The 23,806-nt window shown below is 45.4% G+C and overlaps 1 protein-coding gene across 5 annotated transcripts in view; it reads right to left on the bottom strand.

Moving 5' to 3' along the window:
• The window catches only part of rnf130 (ring finger protein 130), a 234,660-nt gene that overhangs the window by 55,074 nt on the left and 155,780 nt on the right, over positions 1-23,806 (bottom strand). For all 5 annotated transcript variants that reach the window (XM_038796204.1, XM_038796201.1, XM_038796203.1 and 2 more), the window contains exons 4-6: positions 21,626-21,708; positions 4,554-4,656; positions 1,159-1,363 (exon numbers count right to left, since the gene is read on the bottom strand). In XM_038796204.1, coding sequence (XP_038652132.1) covers positions 1,159-1,363; positions 4,554-4,656; positions 21,626-21,708 — 391 coding nt within the window. The remainder of the gene's footprint in view (positions 1-1,158; positions 1,364-4,553; positions 4,657-21,625; positions 21,709-23,806) is intronic.

The raw sequence follows: 23,806 nt of genomic DNA, 5'->3' as shown, positions 1-23,806 counted from the left end.
TTATATATTACATATGAAGTAACACAAACATGTTAAGAAAATTACAGAGAAAGCACCTGCAATTTAGAGGAGCCAGCTATTCATTTATTTTACAAGTGTTCAGGAGATCCCACATAGTTTAACCATTATTTCCTACTCTGAGCCTGCATTATTAGCACCTTTGCGATTTGATCAGTGAGGCAAGAAAGATGTTACAAGTTTTGCAAGCAAGTTACGGAATCAGCTCAGTAGATCCATGCCTACAGTATAACAGATTGTTTCAATGATTGATATAATACATCAGAAAGTGTTCCACAATTATTAAATCAATACATCTCAGTCTGATTGAAGATAAATACTTCAAGGTAAACAGCATGCAAGCCATAATCTTATCCATTAACACCCTCATTTTAGGAGTATCACCAAGTGATGGAAACAATTCTGATAGAAAAGCTACAAACATGCAAGGAAAATAAAAAATAGACATCGGGGAATGTTAACAATTGCGCATTATTCTTACTCATTTGGAAATGTTGCCATGTTCTTCAAAACAAAGGTTAACAAACAATTTTTTGTTTAAAATGCATCTCAACTTTTCTTATAACACTCATGAAATTGAATAAAGTTATTTTGGGGGGTGAAAGGGAGAAGAGGGGAATAAAACAAGTCAAAACTATTGAACGTTGTGTTGGAACACAACAAAATCCTAGTTGCTCAGGGCAGAGCTGCTTTAATTTATGATGCAGTAAGGTGTTTTCTGCCACACGGTGGCAGCAAACTTTAAAACAACCTGACATTCTAAAATAAAGCAGCAGCTTTTAATCAGAGGGTCTCACACCAAAGATCAACGAATGGTTGAGTATCGTATGATGGCATGTCAGTCTAAAAACAGTAGATGGTAAAAATATTTCTTCCAAAAATCATAGTTAAATAAAACTCTGTGCCACTGGTGATTTAGAAAATTAAATGCTCCATGAATGTCTCATTATCACTTCATGGGATATTGCTCCCATATATCCCTGCATGAATCCTGCTTTTCAAATAAAACTACCAGCATAAGAATTTGGTAGCAACATCAAGCAATGGCCTGTTCCTTTGTAAGAGGGAGAAAACAGCATTACTTTGCGTCCTTTAGCAGGCATTTATTTTTCAAACATTACTGATTACTGAAAATCTTACTGGTTACGGTGATGTTCATCTCCCTGGATCGAGGTACAGAGTCTTCTTCCTGACCCAACTGAGAGCTCCCTAGAAATTGGAGTGGTTCGAGACTGATGGAACCGTCATTAGTCACATCAATAGGCATGGATCTCTGATTAGCTGGTGATCCTCTGACCGACCTCTCCATATCAAACGTTGAATTCTCTGTGCAGTGCATGTCTGGCTGCAAGGGACAAATCAACTGTTTTATTTAACTATTCAAAAGCACATCATTAAGAAAAATGCTTTAAAAATATTATAAGCTGAGGTACTGACATAATCTCAACTCAAACCTCCTAAAGACCAGCCGGTACTGGCTGGGACTGTATTAATTTTGGAATTTCCAGTAACAACACCCTCTTGGCTGGGAGGAAAGACCCAAACAGAATGGTATCCAAGAGAATGAAAAACAATTAATTTACTGGTGAGTGTTATCTCCATAGTGACCATTACCATTTAAAAGGAAATTCGAACACCCAGTGATTGACTGAAAGAAATTACGCCACAACATTTCACATTTTAAACAAAATCCAACTTTACTGCATATAAAAGAACAAAGCATGTACTAAATAAACACTGAACTGGTAATTGCTTAACTTTGAAAGCACCATAAAACACAGCCACATACATTTTAGACTAAAATCCTTCACGGAAATGTCCCTTTTCCACTATGACTTTCCCAGAATGCTTTGGCTACTTCTCAGGTTCTTGAAAGTTATCCACTTTCATGGGACCTACTCCCAAGTGTTTCCACATCTGCATTGCAAGATCTGGGGCATTACAGCTTGAGCTTTTCTTTCAATTTCTGTGAAGTGACAGAAAAATGGAACACCCCTGGCTTCCAATAGCTCTATTCTCCTAGTCCACAGCTGCTGTATAGCCCCAGACAAATTTCTCCCTCTGCCTTATTCCAATCAAGTGAACGGCTTGATTTCACAATGAGTGTTATTGTGGATTTCCTCCTCTAGGTTCAAGCTAGGCAAATCCTCCAGCCACGTATTCCCTCACGAACTCGGTTTTCATACTGACTACGAGCTCCCATCCACTTTCTATATAGTGAATGATAAAGTGACTATTTTCTCTGCTTAAGGTGCAGGCCTGAAAAGCATTCATCCTTTTTCTCCCGACTAGGTGAGCTGCACACTACACAAGGTGAGTGGCAACTGCCTCTGTGAGCAAAAAACAGAGACAGATACATTAAACAAAGGAACCCCTAATCTTGCCTGATCCAATCTCTATTGCAACATGGCATAATTGGGATGTTCCAAACAAATGTAAACTAATTATCTTTTCCTAGATGACTAATTTATATCTCCAATTAAATTAACTACCCTCTCGCCAGACTCCCTCATCCCACCAAGGAACTCCTTCATCTACAAACGTTCTTTTAGTTTCTTTGATCTTGAAACTACATGATTAATCTAAATTTCTTATTAAAATAACTGCAGACCTCCTATCCCTACCAAAACCTTAAAGCTTGGTTATCCATTGTGTGGGTTTTCTCCCTTGTAACCCTGACCTCAATAAATAAACATAGGTCTGTTTGAGTTACACTTGCTTCAGCGTTGCTCATCAGTTTCTCAATCAGATGTTTCCATTTATTTAAATTCCTAAAATGAAAAGTTCTATCTCTAAAACACATGAAGTATAGAATCAGATATTCACAACAGACGTTACTTTTTATTTGACATAAATTACTTCTTTACCCCAGTCTCAGTTGTGGAAACTACGAGCACAATTTTTCCATCGCGTTGTGCCCATCTCCATTGGGCTTCTTTAAATATGTACGGCTGATTTGAGGCTACAGTTTTCCGGGGGGCACTGGTCGTATCAGCGGGGCCTCACCTGGGCGCCCATTAGTACAAGCGAAGACCAGGCATCATGGCCACTCTGGGGGTCTCGGAGGCCAAAGCAGCATACTCGGTGGTTGGGGACAGGACAGGGCAGTGCCAAACTAGCACTGTCAGAGTGTCAGGGGCAGGGCCCAGATTGACAGTGCCAAGCGGTGGGGTCTGAGGGGGTTATGCCCATGAAAATGGGGTGAAGGGGTATGGTGAGGGGGGGATGCAGGGGGCTATAAAGGGGTGTCAAAAAGGTTGAGGGGGTGCCCTAAAAGGTGGGGGGCTGGAAAGGTGGGGAGCCCTTAGCGACCCTTTGGTGGGGAGAGGTATGCTCCGATGCCCACTAGAATGGGTGCATGTGGGGCAGGGTCACCTCCATGCCTGGATGGGAGGAGGTGGTTGGAAGGGTGCTCCTGATAACTTTTACTGATGGCTACTGATGGAGACGGGATGGGGGGGTTGCCCCTCGGGGGTGGAGGGTTGGGGGATGTTGCGCATGTCTGCGTGGGGTCGTATTTTCTATGGATGGGGCATATGGGGGACCTTCAAGCTCACTTTGAGATCGGGACACCATTTCAAAATGGCGACCCGATCCAGGAGGAGCTGGTCTGGACGGCAAGTTTAGTTCCCAACTGCAGAAGAAAAATTTAAATGTGGGGTTGACGGGTGAGAAACTCCCCAAGCCCCCAAAAAATTACTAAGTGTGGGTGAACACAGGCCTGGATCTCACCTAAAAAGACGCCAGGAAACACCCCGCCAAACCTGTTCAGAGTGACACAAGGGGTGGAATTTACCTGCTTTTCACGCGGCGGGATATTCCAGTCCCACTGACGGCGCAAGGGTTTCCAGGCGACGAGGGGTGCAAGCAATGGGAAATGCCATTGAAAATGGCGGGACCAGAAAATCCTGCTGATGGGCCTCCTCCGCCGCCGAAAAACATGCGGCGGGTTGCTCAATAAAACCTGCCCTTCGTCATTTTATTGGGTGAATTGACCCAACATTTCCCTTTATAAAACTCACAGGTCCTTTGTGGAAGTGTTAGATTAAACTGAGCGAAGTTTACAGCTATCTGCTCTATACTGGGTTAACCACATACTTTGAGTAACTTTGTTGATGTAGGTTTTCCCTTCACTCATAAGCAGAGATTTAGCTCTTAGTTTTTGAAGCAAGTGCAGCTAATACACAAATGTGACAGCCAAAGCCAAAATAAAATTTAATAGGGAGTTTATGGAATTGTGAAGCAAGTTTCTCGATAGAATTAATGAGAAAATGTAACAAAACACAAAAACACCATCTTCATCATGCCATCATAAACTAGCTGAATAGGACTAAAAATGTATTAGACAAGTATATTTTTCTAAGACTGGCTCCTTTGGAGCTGTTTTGTACTGTACCAGCTCACACCTACCTTACTGCTACAATATCAGAGTTAAACATACACACGACACAACCTATGTTCAGGAAGAATTGCCTACCATATTATTGGCGTTCTTAATAAAAATTGCATACATAATTAATAAAACTCGCTTTTACCCCTATCAGCAATCCCAGAGCCTTCAGGATGTTTAGTTTGCAGATGGGGCAAGTACAATGTTCATTCAACCAGGGATCAACGCACTGTTTATGGAAGACATGCCTGAAACAAGGTACAGCATAATTAGTAACAATACATATATTACAGTAAGTTCAAAGATACAGTTACACAGTTGTTTAACTCCATTGCAAGGCGAGTCAGCCAGAACAAACATTTTAATTGCATAACCAGATGATCAAGTCAATTGTAAAAGTTATAAATTTCTTTCAATTTTTCAATTAGTCATTTTTCAATTTAGAGTTACTGGTGTTAGTCGCAAGAAACTTTAAGAGTGGTACGCTTTTATCATTTCATAACGATGCAACATTCTTCTCAGATTAACCTTTGGTACAATCAGTCAAGAAGACAGTTTTCACATATTCAGGAAACAGTCAGCAGTTAATGCTGATGCTGTGTTATACAATGGCGTGAATCAACAGCAAACTCTCAATCTAGTTGATCCACCAAAGAAGGTGCAAAGTGGTTAATAGGTGGTGACAGACTAAAAAGTAGGAGCAAATCTACTAATTTTCCTCAGGGACCAGAGAAGAGTTTCCCCAGAGTTGTTCCGTATTTGGCATTTGGTTCTTTTGCACTTTTGAGTGTTTGTGAAGAGAGACACAGACTTGGAACCGATGAAGAGTCAGCAAGGACTCGAAACATTAACTCTGTTCCTCTCTCCACAGATGCTGTCAGACCTACTGACCCTGACCTGTACAAGAAATCTAGGTACAACCTCCACAAAGCCATCAGGGACAGCAAGAGACAATACCAGACTAAACTAGAATCATAGACTAATGACGCAGACTCTCGTTGGTTGTGGCAAGGCTTAAACAATGTAACGGGCTACAAAGCAAAGCCAAGTAGAACCTCTGGCAACAGAGCACCCCTCCCAATGAACACACTGCATTCTATGCTCATTTTGAGCAGGAAACCAACAAACCGTTGTCAACTGCCCCAACAGCCTCGGACACACCCATACCTTCTGTCACAGCCTCCAATGTCAGAGTGGCCTTTGTGAAAGTGAACCCTCGGAAAGCAACGGGTCCTGACGGAGTTCCTGGTCGGGCACTCAGATGCTGCGCAGACCAACTGGCGGATGTGTTCGTGGACATCTTCAACCACTCCCTACTCCATTCCGAGGTTCCCATCTGCTTCAAAAAGACCACCATCATACCAGTGCCAAAGAAGAACCAGGCAACATGCCTCAATGACTACTGTCCAGCCTTGACATCTATCATAATGAAGTGCTCCAAGAGGTTGGTCATGAGACACGTCAACTCCACACTCCCAGAATGTCTTGATCCACCCCAATTAGCATGCCACCACAACTGGTCCACAGCAGATGCTATCTCCCTGGCCCTACACTCATCTCTGGAGCATCTCGACAACAAGGACTCCTACGTCAGACTCCTACTGGTTCCTCCCTCTGCAACTGGATCCTCGACTTCCTGACCAATAAATCACAATCAGCAAGGATAACCAACAACACCTCCTCCACAATAGCCCTCAATACTGGGGTCCCACAAGGCTGCGTTCTTAGCTCCTACTATACACTCCATACACACGACTGTGTGGCAAAATTCAGCTCCAGCTCCATCTACAAGTTTGCTGATGACACAACCGCAGTCGGTCGGATCTCAAACAATGAGTCAGAGTACAGGAGGGAGATAGAAAACCTTGTGGCATGGGGCAACGACAACAATCTACCCCTCAATTTCAGCAAAACTAAGGAATTGGTCATTGACTTCAGGAAGGGCGGCACAGTGGCTAGCACTGCTGCCTCACAGCTCCAGGGACCTGGGTTCAATTCTGGCCTCGGATGACTGTGTGTGTGGAAATTGTACTTTCTCCCCGCGTCTGCGTGGGTTTCCTCCGGGTACTCCCGTTTCCTCCCACAGTCCAAGGATGTACAGGTTAGTCGGATTTGCCAAGTTAAATTGCCCCTTAGAGCCCAAAAGGTTAGGTGGGGTTACTAGGTTACGGGGATAGGGTGGAGGTGTGGGCTTAAGTCGGTTGCTCTTTCCAAGGGCCGGGTGCAGCTTGATGGGACGAATGGTCTCCTTCTGTACTGTAAATTCTATGATTCTGTGAAGCGAAGAGTCGTACACACCTGTCTGCATCAATGGTGCGGAGGTGGAGATGGTTGACAGCTTCAAATTCCTAGGTGTGCACATTACAACAATTTGGCCTGGTCCACCCACGTCGATGCTATGACCAAGAAAGCACAACAAAGCCTATACTTCCTCAGGAAACTAAGGAAATTCAGCATGTCCACATACTTTTACAGATGCACCATAGAAAGCATCCTATCTGGATGCATCACAGCCTGGTAAGGCTGCTGCGCGGTAAGAAACTAGAGAGTTGTGAAGACAGCTCGGTTCATCATGTGAACCCGCCTCCCATTCATTAAAAAAATTTAGAGTACCCAATTCATTTTTTCCAATTAAGGGGCAATTTAGCGTGGTCCATCCACCTGCCTTGCACATCTTTGTGTTGTGGGGGCAAAACCTACGCAGACACGGGGAGAATGTGCAAACTCCACACGGACAGTGACCCAGAGCCGGGATCGAACCTGGGACCTCGGCGCCGTGAGACTGCAGCGCTAACCACTGAGCCACCGCGCTGCCTTCGCCTCCCATTCATTGACTCTATCTACAACTCCTGCTGCCTTAGGAAAGTGGGTAGCCTAATCAAAGACCCCTCCCAACCGGGTTATTCTTTCTTACAATTTCTTCCATTGGGCAGAAGATACAAAAGTCTGAGAACACACACTAAAAGATTCATAAATGGTTTCTTCCCCGCTGTTACCAGATTCCTGAATGATCCTCTTCCAGACTGAACTCTCCACGCATCTTCTCTACTGTGTAGTACTACACCCATATGCTTCACCGATGTCTATGTATTTACATTGTGTATTTACCGTATGTCCTATGTTTATCATGTATGGAACGATCTGCCTGACTGTACGCAGAACAATATTTTTCACTGTACCTCAGTACACATGACAATAAATCTAAATCGACTGAGCTTTACCAGCATATTCTGTTTTTATTTCAGATCTCCGAGCATCTGCATGATTTTGCTTCTACTTTAATGCTGTTAGGTGGACCTTTGACCCAGTAACAGTGGAGGAATTATAATGGCTGGGATTTTCCGAGCCCGTGCCAGGTCGGAGAATTGGTGGTGACGTGGTAAATTCCCGCCATGCCGTTCCGACGCAATTCTCCGCGGTCGACCGGCCGAATCCCCCCCCCCCCCCCCCCCAAGTTCTGCCGGCGTGGTTCCAACCTGGTACCACGATGGCCGTCCCGGTTGCAGGGGGGGGTGCTCCACGGCATCTAGGCAGTAATCTGGAGGGGGCCTACCTCCTTCTGCGCGGGCCCGCTATAGGGCTCTGCCATGTTGCCCGGCGTGGAAGATGGCCACCACTGCATGCGCTAGCGCAGAGACGGCCATCACGCGCATGCGCGGACCTGTGCCGGCTGTGCAGGGCCACGTGTTGATGCCGGAGCTGCGTGGAGCACTCCATCGCCGTGCTGGCCCCCTGAGGGCCGCTGAATCACTGGGCGTTTACCCCGGCGTTAACACTTGGCCGGGGTTTCAGAGAATCCCAGCCAGTATATTTCCAAGTTAAGATGGTGTGTGACTTGTAGATAGTAGTGTCTGCATGCGCCTGCTCGCAATGCTCCTCTAGGCAGTGAAGGTCATGGATCTGGATAGTACTGTCGAAGAAGTCTTTGAAAGTTGTTGAAATGCATGCTGTAGATAGTACACATCTACAGTGTGCCAGTGGTGGAGAAAGTGAATATTTAAGATAGTGGATGGTTGCCAATGAAGAGGGCAGAATTGTTCTTCACTTTGAGCTTCGAGTATTGTTGGAGCTGCATTCATCCAGGCAAGTAGAGAGTATTCAATCATATTCCTGACTGGTGCCTTGCAGAGTAAGCAGAGCCACGGGGAAGTCAGGTGGTCAGCTACTCATCCAGAATATCCAGCCTCTGACCAGTTCTTGTAGTCACAAAATTTGAAGTAGGTCCTGGACCATCCACTAAGCACTTCTGAGTGAAAATGGTTGACAACACTCTATCCCTGGGCTGTATTCTCCACTTCGCGATGTCGGAAGTGAGAATCACGATTGGGCAGAGAATTGCACTAAATGGAACCAATTCCGACACCATGTTCATGTCCCTCGCTAGTTGCGATATCAGAGTTTGTGCCCCACGCCAGCAGGTCCCTGCAAAACCATCAACGTCTGACTCGTGCCCACGGTAGCATTTTCCACCATCCACTTGGCATGCGAGCTGGCCATTCCATCACACGGTCTCATTTAATCCCTGGGGTGGTGGAGATGGGGACGGTTGGGGTGAGGGTGGGACATCAGAGCGGTGAGCGCTGGCTGAACTACGGTCCCTGAGCCAAGCCCACCCACAAACGCCCCCCTCTGTGCCGGTTTAGACCAGCCCACCCCTCACATCCTTCTGACACTTGTGTGGTGAGTACCAGATAGTCCCAGGAGCCTCTTCACTAAAGTGCTCAACTGTGGCGAATGACCTTTGGATGGTGAAAGATGTTGGAGACAGCTGTGACGGAAAGTCAGTGTCATCATTAGACTCGGGTTGATGGCCTCATCCCTGTCGGTGTCATCCTCGTTGCTACTCACTGCCCAGGGCTCTGGTTGGGGGAGGAGGACACCAGAAAGGCCCGCCCCATCACCAGCAGGTCCTGCAAAACGCAAGACAGGATGCATGATTAGACTGCATACTCGGGGGGGGCGGGGTATGTGGTGTGGGAGTGAGGATGGTGTGGGGGTGAGGTTGGTGCAGGATAGTGTTGGGGTGGGGAGTGACACATGTCACGGGGAACCGTAACTCGGCGGGGTCTGACTTCCTCGCCTGAGGCCGAACTCCAACCTAGCGACTGCTGTGAGACGCTTCAACATTTTTGCACAAGTCCCCAGTTGGTGAGAGCAGGGTCAACACTGCTGGGAGTGCCATCGTAATGTCTGGTACCCAGGTTAAAGAAGAATGGCTTTACAGTTTGATATAAATGTTTGGCCATTTCAAAGGATAATTAAGATTCAAACACATTGCTGTGGGTCTGAAATCAGAACAGACCAGGTAAGGACATAGATGTTCCTTAATAAATTACATTAGTGAACCAGATGGGGATTTTTTTTAAAATGAGAAGTTAATAATTCCATAGCCATTATTAAAGACATTCGCTTATTATTCCAGATTTACCTGATTAATTGAATTTACATTCTACAAATATCATGTTGGGATTTGAATTCATGTCTCCAAATCATTAGTTAAGGCCTACGGATTAAAAGTCAAGTAACATAACTACTAAACTACCAACCTGGTTGGGGGAAGGGTGGTAGTGTAGTACAGGATAACAATGAACATTGCTTATGCAGGCGGGCTGCAAAATATGTGGAAAGGACTTGATGGGCCAAATGCACTTGTATTGTTATTTTCCATATATTTTTGTCTGTTAGATGGTTGTCTTATTTTGTTCACACTAGAATGGATAACACGATAGGACAAAGCAGTAGAGAAGCATTTTATAATAACTTTTAAGAAATATTTTAAATAGTATAAATAGTGTAGTATATTGGGACGTGGGCGGATGCACTGGAGAAGGTCAACTCTTCCTCCTCGTGTGCGAGACTGAGCCTCATTCAATTTAAGGTGCTGCATAGAGCTCACATGACGGGGACAAGGATGAGCCGGTTCTTTGGGGGTGAGGACAGGTGTGTCAGATGTCTGGGAAGCCCAGCGAACCATGTGCATATGTTCTGGGCATGTCCGGTGCTGGAAGGGTTCTGGAAGGGGGTGGCAAGGACGGTGTCGAAGGTGGTGGGGTCCAGGGTCAAACCAGGATGGGGGCTTGCGATCTTTGGGGTCGGGGTAGAACCGGGGGTACAGGAGGCTAGGGAGGCCGGAATACTGGCCTTTGCGTCCCTAGTGGCTCGACGAAGGATATTAATTCAATGGAAGGACGCGAGGCCTCCAAGCGTTGAAACTTGGATTAACGATATGGCTAGCTATATTCAGCTAGAAAGGATCAAATTTGCCCTGAGAGGGTCGGTACAGGGATTCGCCAGGCGGTGGCAACCTTTCCTTGACTTTTTAGATCAGAGATAGACGTTCGGGGTCGTGGCAGCAGCAACCCGGGGGGGGGGGGGGGGGGGGGGGGGGGGGGGGGGGGGGAGGGGAGGGGGGGGGCAGCAAGGGTCGTGGGGGGACACGCACGACTGTAACGCGGGCAAGCCTGCTCGCTGCTCATGTCTGAAACTGTAGGCTGCCTTGGTTGTTAAGGTTGCCTGGGGGGGGGGGGGGGGGGGGGAGGACTGGTGCGCGCGAGAGGGCGGGCGAGGGAGGGACATTTGCCTAGAGGGATTGTGTTGTAAATAATTTAAAAATTAGTAGGGGTAAATGTCTGTATGGAAAAACTCTTTCAATAAAAATTATTTTAAAAAAAAAAAAAATAGTGTAGTATATTTGACACTTACATCTGGTCATTCAATTTCGAATGAGGTAGTTCCTTGATCGGGAAAAAATGTTAAATATATTTTACTTTTTCTTTGTCAGTTTCCACCTTACTAAATTGATAGCAAATGTTCAGTTCCAATTGGAAGCTCATTTCTGTAATATGATACTAGGGAGAGATGTACTCTGAATGAGATCACTCCCATCAATAAAATGTAAATGCATCTGGTTGACTCAAATGCAATAAGGCTTTGATAAAAAGGTCATTATTCTGGTAGAATTACTAAAACACAGGATGGATACACATAAATATGTTTGTTCCCAGAAGGGAAAAAACAACTTTAATATTGATTACTTTTAAATTGAATTTTTTGAATTTGCTTATTTTTAAGCAGGTTGATGAAAAAAACTGACAACATATAGATATGTTGTATTGGGGGTTTAAAGTGGTATTTTAACAAATATAGAATGACTTAGAAGCAGGAAAATGACCTTCTCCATTCCTTTTGTTTTCCGGTTTAATTTTACAATCATTTTCTTGGCAGACCTTGAACATCTGGAATCAAGGCATAGCTGCACAATTAAGTCTCATAATAGCATATGTCCATACATATTCAACTAAACCACTTATTTAGCATGTGCATGTGAAGCTTATGCACCTATTTTTTAAAATTTAGAGTACCCAATTTTTTTTTTCCAATTAAGGGGCAATTTAGTGTGGTCAATCCACCTCACCTACACATCTTTGGTTGTGGGAGTAAAACCCATGCAGACACAGGAGAATGTGCAAACTCTACACAGTGACCCATTGTCGGGATTCGAACCCGGGTTGTCAGCACCGCAGGCTGCAGTGCTAACCATTGTGCCACATGCCGTCCAGCTTATGCACCTATAAGTACCTTCACCTCTCTAACCAAAGAGCTACACCTAAAAACACAAAATCTACAAGTTCACCAGAAATGTCAGTTACCGCTTTATAAAGAATAGGAAAAGGCCATTCAGCCTCTCATGCGTTACATCATTGCTGACCTGCATCTCAACTCTGTTAACTTGCTTTTGCTACACATTTAACAAAAATAATGATCAAGTTCAATCTCGAAAAATTACAATTGTGCCCCAGAATCCACAGCCTGTGGGAGAGTGTTTCAGGTTTCCACAATCCTTTGTAAGACATAGTGCTTCCTGGTTTCTCGCTTAAATGGCCCAGCTCTAATTTTAAGTTATTTCCATCGTTGCTCTGTATCCTGCTACCCTTCCCATCACCACCAGAAGAAAGTTTCTTTCTATGTACCCTATCAAATTCTAATCATTATAAGCACTTCAATCAGATGATCCTTAAACTGTCGAAACTCAAGGGAATACAAACCAAATTGATGCAACACACATAAAAGTCCTGGTATCATTCTGAGCTGCATCCCCTCCAAGGTCAACGTATCCTCCCTGAATGTATGATGCCCAAAATTAAACATTGGGCTCCATCTCACTGAAGCATCAGTTCCACACTTTTGAATTAAAAACTAATTGAAGACAACATTTCATTATCTCAAGAACACGAGATCCTCTTCTCCTTGATTTGTTCACATTTGTAGCTCACTAAAGAGTCTATTCTTCATATATACCAAGTCTGTACAGCAAATAAAGCCAAGCCTAATTTGATCAACATGTAATATCTACATATACACATATCAGTAGAAATCCTCCCTTTTAAAGATACTGGGCTGGATTCTCCGTTTGGGGGATTATGGGCGGGATTCTTCGATTTTGAGGCTATATCCGGAGGAAGCGTCTAGTTTTACAACATAAAAGTTGGCGCCGCCCCTGCACCGATGCTCTGCCTGGTGGGGGACTAGCAGCCATGCCATGTAAAGCACGGCTTTACCTGCAGATACGGATGGAGAATTGGCGGGTCCGTGGCCACGCATGGGCATGGCGACGACTGCGCCATGTAACATAGCGCCAGCCGCGCGCGGACCCAGCCTGCCAGATATTTCCCCCTTACCCCCTGTAATCCCCCTCGCCATCCCCCCGCCAGATCCCCAGCCCCTGCCAAAGGCCCCCCCGCCAGTGAATCAGCTCCTCCCAGACTGTGGCAATGCTGCAGCCGCCACGCAAGGTCCTCAAAAAATGAGGTGTTACGGGACCGACGGGAAGTCGGCCCATCGGGGGCGGAGCATCGGGGGAGGGCCGCAGGTGAATTACGGAGGCCATCCCAACGGCATGTGGCGCACTCAGCAATTACGCCGGTTCTGAGGCGGCGCCTCTCCACATTTCGGCGTAAAAACAGATTCTCTGGCCCATTGGCGAAAGCGATTTCGGCAATCAGAGAATCCCGCTCTATGTTCTCGCACCGGCACAGAATTGCGTGGAATTTGCATTTCCGCAGAGAGCACAGTTAAGTCAAATTTCAGGTGATGCAAATGGACCAGTACTCTGTCCACATGAAATGCAAGCAATTCCCAGCCTCGCTGGCTTTTGATTTGCTGGAGGCGGGATTCACATTTAAATGCCTGACAAGCTGGAGCTGCGTATAATAATAATCTTTATTATTGTCACAAGTAGGCTTACATTAACAGCGCAATGAAGTTACTGTGAAAATCCCCTAGTCGCCACTCTCCGGCGCCTGTTCGGGTACACTGAGGGAGAATTCAGAATGCCCAAATTACCTAACAGCATGTCTACCGTGCCGCCCAAATGTGCTCCATCCACCACATACTCTCATTCCAGCCGAGAAGATGGCTGGACGGAGACCTGCTCACGATTCCGGGAGTCCAAAGTTGACCGACTACTGGATGCCATTGAGAAGAGGAGCAACACTCTCTTTCCCAGGTTACGGCAGAGTCTGAAGCCTGCCCAATTGAACAGCACCTGGGAAGAGGTGGCAGAAGCTGTTAGTGCTGCCCAGAATAACCAAGAGGACCGGCACACAAAACCGCAAGAAGGTGAATGACCTCCTTGGGGCAGCTTGGGTGAGCCACCACCTCTGTGCTCCTGGCATCACCCCCCACCCCCCTGGAGGCCAACAACACCTCATCTGCCAGCATCTCCCTTACAACCTACCCTCCACCAAAACCCAACACACGTATTGTCTATTTTGGAAAGTATGATGCCATCATTGGTGCAGATGCAATGGCAGAGCCAGAATCTACAGGAGAGGGTGCCAGCAGCTTTCCAGTGCCTGCAGGTACAGCTGGAGGAGATGTTGCGACAATGTGTGGTACCAAGGCCGACAATGAAAGGGTGGTGTCCACGATGGAAGGTCTGGGGCAAGGGGTCAGAGCCATGTGTTATAATGTCCAAGACTTGGGCCACACTGTGCTGTCGATAGCTGAGGCACAGGATAGGGGAGCCCAGTCACAGGCAGATATGTCCCACACGCAGATGGACATTGAAGCGTCGCTCCAGAGCTTGGCCCAGTCACAAACGGTCACAGCTGCGGGCATTGTGAGCATTGGCCGGGCACTGACTTACCCTAGCTGGTCACAGAGGTACATGACCGAGGCAATGAAGGATATGTCTCACTCGCTACAGTGCGCAATGTATTTCACAGAACATAGATATACAGCTCAGAAATGGGCCATTTGGCCCATCCTTTCCATCCCGGTGTTTAGGCTCCCCTCAACTTTCCTGATCTAAACCTACCATCATCACCAACTAATCCATTCTCCCTCATGTGTTTGGCTACTTTTCCCTTAAATGCATCTCTGCTATTCAATTCAACCACTCACTGTGATAACGAGGGGCACATTCTCACCAGTCATAGAATCGTAGAATTTACAGTGCAAAAGGAGGCCATTCGGCCCATTGACTCTGCACCGGCCCTTGGAAAGAGCACCCTACTTAAGCCCAAACCTCCACCCTATCCCCCATAACCCAGTAACCCCACCTAACGTTTTTGGACACGAAGGGCAATTTATCATGGCCAATCCACCTAACCTGCACATCTTTGGACTGTGGGAGTGTGGTGGTATGATTTGCATAGCTGTCTGCCATTGGTGCAGAACACTGGCTTACCATTGGCCCTGGTCGGTCATGTGCCTCTCGACCGATTGGTTGAGACCAGTCATGTGACGGCTCCCCGATTGGTCGAGAGGCTGAGTTAACCCCGCCTCAGAGCGAGGTATAAATACCCAGAACGCTCGGCGGTCGTCCATTTACTGTAGTCGACCGCAGGGCTAACTTCTAGCTTATTAAAGCCTAACTTTTGTACAGGAACTCGTCTCGCATTCGATTGATGGCTCATCAGGGAGGAAACCGGAGCACCCGGAGGAAGCCCACGCAGATATGGGAAGAAAATGCAGAATCTGCTCAGACAGTGACCCAAGCCGGGAATTGAACCTGAGACCCATGAGCTGTGAAGCAACTGTGATAATCACTTTGCTACCGTGCTGCCCTTAGATAAAGATGTTACTTTTGATTTCTCTACTGTATTTCTTGGTGAGTATCTTATATTGCTGGTCTCTAGTTATGCTCGTCCCCATAAGAGGAAACATTCTCCGCGTACCCACTCAAACATTTCATAATTTTAAAGACCTCTATTAGGTCACCCCTCAGCTTTTTTTTCCAAGGGAAGAAAGACCCAGCCTGAAATTCCTTCCCTGATAATAGCCATTCATCTTTTGGTAGCACAGAAAAACACAATGTAGAACAGGCCCTTGGGCCCATCGAGTCTGCACCGCCACAGGAAGTTACCTGATCTGCCAATCCTAATTCCATTTGCCAGCACCTGGCCCATAGCCTCAAATGTTAAGAAATCCTAAGTACTCATCCAGGCACTTTTTAAAGGGTGTGAGGCAACCCGCCTCTGCTACTCTCCCAGGCACTGCATTCCAGACAATCACTACCTCTACGTAAAAAGGTTTCCCCTCAAATCCCCCCTGAACATCCCACCCCTCACCTTGAACTTGTAACCCCTCGTAACCGACCCTTCAACTAAGGGGGACAGCTGTTCCCTATCCACCCTGTCCATGCCCCACATAATCTTGCACACCTTGATCAAGCCGCCCCTCAGTCTTCTCTCCTCCAGCGAAAACAACCCAAGCCTCTTCAACCTCTCTTCATAACAAAAATATTCCATCATAGGCAACATCCTGATGAAATATCTCTGCACCTGCTCCAGTGCAATCACATCTTTCCAATAATGTGACAACCAGAACTGCACACAGTACTCCTGCTGTGGCCTCACCAATGTTCTGTATAACTCCAACATGACTCCCTTGCTTTTGTAATCTGTGCCACGATTGATAAAGGCAAGTGTACCATATGCCTTTTTCACCAGCCTATTAACCTGTCCTTCTGCCTTCAGAGATCTATTTACAAACACACCAAGGTCTCTTTGTTCCTCAGGACTTCCTAGTGCGGTGCCATTCATTGAATATTTCCTTATCAAATTGCTCCTTCCAAAGTGTAACACCTCACACTTTTCAAGATTAAATTCCAGCTGCCACTTTTCTGCCCATTTGAACATCCCGTCTATATTTTCCTGCAACACAAGACTCTCAGCCTCACTGTTAACCGCCCAGCCTATCTTTGTGTCATCCACAAATTTACTGATCCTGTCCCCCACATAGTCATTTAAGTCTTTATATTAATGATGAGAAATAGGGGACCCAGCGCAGATCCCTGTGGTACTACACTGGACACTGGCTTCCAGTCACTGAAGCAGCCGTTTGAAATCACCCCCCCCCCCACCCCGCATTTCCTACAGCTCAGCCAGCTTTGAATCCACCTGATCAAGTTCCCCTGTATCCCATGTGCATTTGCCTTCTTTATGTCTCCCATGTGGGACCTTGTTAAGTGCTTTGCTGAAATCCATGTAAACTACATCAACTTCACTACTCTCATCTATACACTTAGTTACATGCTCAACAAATTCAATCAAATTTGTTAGGCATGATCTCCCTCTAACAAAGCCAAGCTGACTATTCCTGATCAAACCTTGTCTCTAAGTGGAGGCAGATTCTCTCCTTCAGAATTTTCTCCATTTGTTTCCCTCTGCACTGGCTCTGTGTGGTCTATCCACGGTTTGATACAGGGTTAGCATAACTTCTCTCTTTTTCAATTCCATCCCTCCAGAAATAAAGTCTGGTGCTGGGTGTGCTTTTATAAGACCTCGATAACCAATGGTGCAACTTTAAGCAATTGATGTATTTGTGCTCAAGATCCCTCTCATGTTCTAATGCATTGAAACTTGCACCTTCCTAGTAACAAGTGGCCTCCCTATTCTTCCCATCAAAATGTACAACCTCATTATTCTATGTTTTGTCCATTATTTGCTCATTCTGCAAGTTTATTAATATCCCCCTGTAATCTGTTGCTCTCTAGTCTGATATTATCCACAATTCCAAAGTCCAAATTGTTCTCTCTATTTTGTCTTGAAGCCAGCTAGCAATCCATTCAGCTACTTATCCCTTGACTCCACATTCTCTGACCTTATTCATTAGCCTATTATGCGGCAATTTATCAAAGGCCTTTTGAAAATCCAGATAAATTACAGATTCTGTATTACTACTGTCTACTCTCTCTGTTACCTCCATAAACAAATTCAACAAGTTTAGTCAAGCAAGATTTCCCCTTTTAAAATCCATGCTAACGTGTTCTTCTGTTCTCTCTTTTATTAGAAATTCCATTATTCTTCCTACTACTGATTTTAAGATAACTGGCCTATATTTGCCGCGCATGTTCTGTCTACTTCATAAATATAGGAATTATATCAGCCATTTGGCAGTCCTCTGGCATTACACCTTTTTCTAATGTATCATTCAATACGTGTAATAATGTCTCTGCCATCTCTTCCCCGAGTTCTTGTAAAATACATGGATGAAATCCATCCAGACAAGAAGCGTAGCTGAAAAATTCTGATTCAGAATAATTTTATACCGGTTATTTTCATGTTATTTTATATCTGCATACAGATTTAAACAATCTTCACAAAAGAGGTTGAATATCTTGTCAAGAGGAAAAAGGAAGTGCATGTAAGGATGAGAAAACAAGGTTCAGTTAGGTCGCTTGAGGGTTACAAGGTAGCAAGGAATGAGCTAAAAAAAAAAAAAGGGCTTAGGAGAGCTAGGAGGGGCATGAGAAGTCCATGGCGGGTCGGATCAAGGAAAACCCCAAGGCTTTTTACTCTTATGTGAAAAATAAAAGAATGACCAGGGTGAGGTTAGGGACGGTCAAGGACAGTAGCGGGAACTTGTGCATGGAGTCAGAAGAAATAGAAGAGGCGTTGAATGAATACTTTTCTTCAGTGTTCGCCAAGGGGAGGGGCCATGTTTTTGAGGATGAGAGTGTGATACAGGCGGGTAGGCTGACGGAGGTAGATATTCTCAGGAAGGATGTATTAGCAATTTTGAAAAACCTTAGGGTTGACAAGTCCCCTGGGCCAGATGGGATATATCCAAGGATTCTTTGGGAGGCAAGGGATGAGATTGCAGAGCCTTTGGCTTTGATCTTTGGGCCCTCACTGTCCATGGGGATAGTGCCAGAAGACTGGAGAGTGGCGAATGTTGTTCCTCTGTTCAAGGAAGGGAATAGGAATGATCCTGGTAATTATAGGCTGGTTAGTCTACAGTTAGTCTATGGAAAAGGTTCTGAAGGATAGGATTTATAACCATTTGGAAAGATGCAGCTTAATCCGGGATAGTCAACACGAATTCGTAAAGGGCAAGTCTTGCCTCACAAATTTGATTGAATTCTTTGAGGAGGTAACTAAGTGTGTAGATGAAGGTAGAGCAGTTGATGCCGTCTACATGGATTTTAGTAAGGCATTTGATAAGGTTCCCCTTGGTCGGCTTATGAAGAAAGTACGGCGGTGTGGATAGAGGGATATTTGGTCAATTGGATAAGTAACTGGCTATCACATAGAAGACAGAGGTGGTGGTGGATGGAATATTTTCAGACTGGAGACCAGTTACCAGCGGTGCACCACAGGGATCAGTGCTGGGTCCTCTGCTATTTGTGATTTTTATCAATGACTTGGAGGAGGGGGCTGAAGGGTGGGTCAGTAAATTGGCTGATGACACCAAGATTGGTGGAGTAGTGGATGAGGTGGAGGGCTGTTGTAGGCTGCAAAGAGACATTGATAGGATGCAGAGCTGGGCCGAAAAATGGTAGATGGAGTTTAACCCTGATAAGTGTGAGGTGATTCATTTTGGTAGAAAAAAATTGAATGCGGATTACAGGGTCAACGGCAGGGTTCTGAGGAATGTGGAGGAACAGTGAGATTTTGGGGTTCATGTCCACAGATCTCTGAAGGTTGCCACTCAAGTGAATAGAGCCGTGAAGAAGGCCTATATTGTGTTAGCGTTTATTAATAGGGGCCTTGAGTTTAAGAGCCACGGGGTTATGCTGCAACTGTACATGACCCTGGTGAGACCACATTTGGAGTATTGTGTGCAGTTCTGGTCACCTCACGATAGGAAGGATGTGGAAGCATTGGAAAGGGTGCAAAGGAGATTTACCAGGATGCTGCCTGGTTTGCAGGATAGGTCTTATGAGGAAAGGTTGAGGGAGCTAAGGCTTTTCTCTTTGGAGCGGAGGAGGATGAGAGGTAACTTAACAGAGGTTTATAAGATGATGAGGGGGATAGATAGAGTGGACGTTCAGAGACTATTTCCTCGGGTGGATGCAGCTGTTACAAGGGGGCATAACTATAAGGTTCAGGTTGGGAGATATAGGAGGGATGTCTGAGGTAGGTTCTTTACTCAGAGTGGTTAGGGTGTGGAATGGACTGCCTGCTGTGATAGTGGAGTCAAACACTTTAGGAACTTTCAAGCGGTTATTGGATGGGCACATGGAGCACACCAGAATGACAGGGAGAGGGATAGCTTGATCTTGGTTTCGGACAATGCTCGGCACAACATCGAGGGCCGAAGGGCCTGTTCTGTGCTTTACTGTTCTATGTTCCTTGAGTTTTGTTTCTTCTGATTATTTAGAAACATAATTCCAAAACAATCCATCAATATCATCAACTCAGATTTATTCATCTACTGCACTTAATTTCCATTAAAAAGTAATTTATGGGGGGAACAGCTAAATCTAAGAGAAAAGAAAGGGAGGGGGAGAAAAGGGAAGAAGGAGGAGAAAGGGAACAATAGAGGGGAACCAGAGAGGGAGGGGAGGCAAGGGAATGAAAGCCGGAAGGAGAGCACGGGAAACAATAATAAACTCGGCAAATACAGGAACGGAGAGCAAGAAAATATGGGAGAAAGACGCGACGAGTGGCCGAAGCGGTGGTGAACGCGCAACAACAACGGCAGCGAAAACTGTCCGGGGGAAGCAAGTAACAACACCAACACCAGATCCATTCTCATATTGCCCTCTGTGTTGGACATAACTAATGTAATTGTTTCTCTGGCACCCAAATGTATATATACCTCCCCAGTCCCCGTTCCCTCCCCCCCCCCCCAAAACAAACATGTGCCTACTTATTTGTTAAACATAATATTGCTAACTATATAGAGTTGCTGTTTTTGAGCTAGCGTACAATATCCTACCATTTTTAAAAAACATATATTTCAATCTGTGTACATAACTGTAAATATACTATGTTCAAAAACCCAATAAAAAACATTTATTAAAAAAATAAAAAAAATTAAAAATATTATGCCGATGATGCATAGACACGGATATATTGCGGAACCATGATTGCTATCCTCCTATGCTCAACTCCGCAAACTCAAATTATTCAAAACACTTACACCCAAACCTGATTCCACACACCAAGTCTTCTTTGGTTATCATACTCATTCCTGTTGCGTTTCACTGGCTCCAACCCAGCACACTGTATCATGTTTCTCATTTAAAAATAACTCACAGCTCCAACACTTTGTCCTCAGCACTGTATATCTTTTTTTCTTTATTCGTTCATGGGACATGGGTGTCGCTGGCTGTGCCAGCATTTATTGCCCATCCCTAATTGCCCTTGAGGGGGAAGTTAAGAGTCAACCACGTTGCTGTGGTCTGGAGGCACATGTAGGCAGACCATAAGATTTCCTTTCCGAAAGGACATTAGTGAACCAGGTGGGTTTTTATGACAATCAGCAATGGTTTCATTGTCATCATTAGACTTTAATTCCCATTTAATTAGACTTTAATTCCCATCTGTAGAACATTACCCTGGGTTGCTGTTTTATTAGTCCAGTGACAATGCCACTACGCTGCTGTCTCCCCAGTGGATGTGCTCAGCTCTTCCAACTCTAGCTTCCTGTTCACTCTGTGCCAATCCAACTTCAGTATTTCATCTTCTGCAGTTTAGCCTCCAGCCACCTTGGCCTTACATTCTGCAACTATCTTACTAAAGTCTCCATTTCTTGTGACCTTCAAAATTCATATTAACCCATTCCTGGTCACTATCCCATCTCATCTATTGTAACCTCACTGCTTCTATTTTCATCTCTTTCACTGAGAAAAGGGACAATTTATTTGCTTAAGAGGCAAACGATTGCTGTTTTCAGATAATCTTACAGTAGAGGGACAATACAATCCATTTCTGCAAAAGTTATGATATGTGCCAAGTAGATTGACACAATTGAAGAGCTTACTTGCATGGCAGAATCCTGACAACATCTTTGGATTTGTATCCCTCAATGCACACTGCACAATGATCATACTCTGGGTCAGTTTCCTGAAAAATACAAAGAGGTACAAATCATTTAATTATTGATCATTTGATAATAAATAAGGTTTGACTTTTTTTTAAAAATGAGACGCATCCAAAATTTCTCTTAGCAGATATCGTTTAATCCACACATTGGCTCAGAAGGATAAAATGTATATTATGGGCGGCACGGTGGCGAAGTGGCTAGCACTGTTGCCTCATGGCACTGAGGACCTGGTTTCGATCCCGACCCCGGGTCACTGTCTGTGTGGAGTTTGCACATTCTCCCCGTGTCTTCGTGGGTCTCATCCCCACAACCCAAAAAGATATACAGGGTAGGTAGAATTAGCCATGCTAAATTGCTTAGCACTGCTGCCTCACAGCTCCAGCGACCCGGTTCAATTCCAACCTCGGGTGACTGTGTGGAGTTTGCATTTTCCCCCCGCGTGTCTGTGTTGGTTTCCTCCGGGTGCTCCGGTTTCTTCCTACAGTCCAAAGATGTGCAGGTTAGGTGAACTAGCCATGCTAAATTGCCCCTTAGTGTCAAAAAGGTACGGTGGGGTTATTGAAAGGGGATGTGGAGCCCTGAAAAGGACATGGTCTACTGGATGTTCACGTCGGCGGGATATTCCGGTCCCACGCTGGCGCACGGGTTTCCCGTCGATGAGGGGTTCAATCACCGGGAAATCCCTTTGACAGTGGCGGGGTCGGTAAATCCCGCTGGTGGGCCCCCTTAGCCGCTGAAAAACACACGGCCAGTTGGTCGGTAAATCCCACCCTAAGTGTGGGCTAAATCGGTGAGAAGTTCTCCCCAGACCAAAAAAGTGATCAACTGTGATTAGGTAGCAGTGGGGAACCGTTGCATTAGATCGTGCCCAAAATATTTAAAACATTTCCCAATAATGCAGATAAAATCTTCCAAATAATCTCGATTTATGTTGCCACATACCTGGAAGGAACAAGCTGGCCAGCTTCAGTGATGAAATATTGGGTTTGAGTAGCCTGTGCTTAATTTGTATGGTTAAAATAACACATAAAGCTTCATGGGTAAATATATTATCCGGTCTGGCACTAAATGATACAAAACTGGAAATGTTCCAGATCAATGCTGAGTTAGCTGATTCCAAGGTGATACACTAAAATTCAATATCCTAGGAACACGGGGAGGGTAGAAAAGCAAGAAGCTAACCACTTGTGTCCTCTCCAATTCCTCAGCCAGTCAACTTGCCAACCAATTAGCACCTTTGTCCTGATGAGTGTAAGATGAAAAGCTTTGGCAGCATGTCTCACTTTTCAGCAATAGACAGACAGGCATTATAGGATAGCAACTTAAAGCAGATAAAGTCTGAAGTGCATGATTTTCCATGTGGGGTTCAGGACTCTGCTGTAGACTCAAATAGGAGTCAGAAACCTTCACTGTGTGAGGAACATTGTGGTTTTCCCCGAATTGGTGAATTAGTGGCCAGGGGGGAGGACTCACCATCCAATTAAGCATTAGAGTGGACTGTCAAAGTTGGGGGGTCCATAAGAAGCCCTTCACCTTGAAAACAGCAAGATGCCATGGTAAACGAGGAAAGGATGCCCTATGACAGAGGCTCCCTTTCTCCAACCTTTTTATATTGAAATAAAAAGATAAATCAAGCAGCCGAGCACTGGGAGATGTGATTGGAGGGAGCCCTTCCACAGGACAGCCTGCAGCTGCAAACTGAATCCAGGCAGCAGGGAGAATCTCCAAGTCTGCCTGAGCGCTGGCCCCCTGGTCAGTTGCTGGGAGGTGGCCTCTAGGTAGCTATACATCGTAATATCTGTTGCGAGTTGGATGCTGACGGGAAAATCCCAGTTGACCTCTGACAATATGCCCTCAAGTTCCTCAATTAGATACCCCCAACCCCACTGTCAGGAAAATTCCCAGGAAGCTGGATGGAGTTGCAGAATTGGCATGCCAGCCAGCAGCGTCAAATTCCATGCCTGTCTGCTTTCATGCACGTCCCATCAGAGGCTACAAATTCAGTCCTTGGACTCGGATTCTGAGCTGAAAATAGCATTAACTGGGCCAAGCTGACACAATGCAAGAGTATAAGGTGTTGGAAAACTACTTCCTCCGTCATCAGTTCTCATTATAACC

Source organism: Scyliorhinus canicula, chromosome 4 (genome assembly GCF_902713615.1).
Source record: "Scyliorhinus canicula chromosome 4, sScyCan1.1, whole genome shotgun sequence".
Lineage (NCBI taxonomy): Eukaryota > Metazoa > Chordata > Chondrichthyes > Carcharhiniformes > Scyliorhinidae > Scyliorhinus > Scyliorhinus canicula.
The sequence above is the reverse complement of the archived record's forward strand: the minus strand, read 5'-3'. Positions and strand labels throughout refer to the sequence as shown.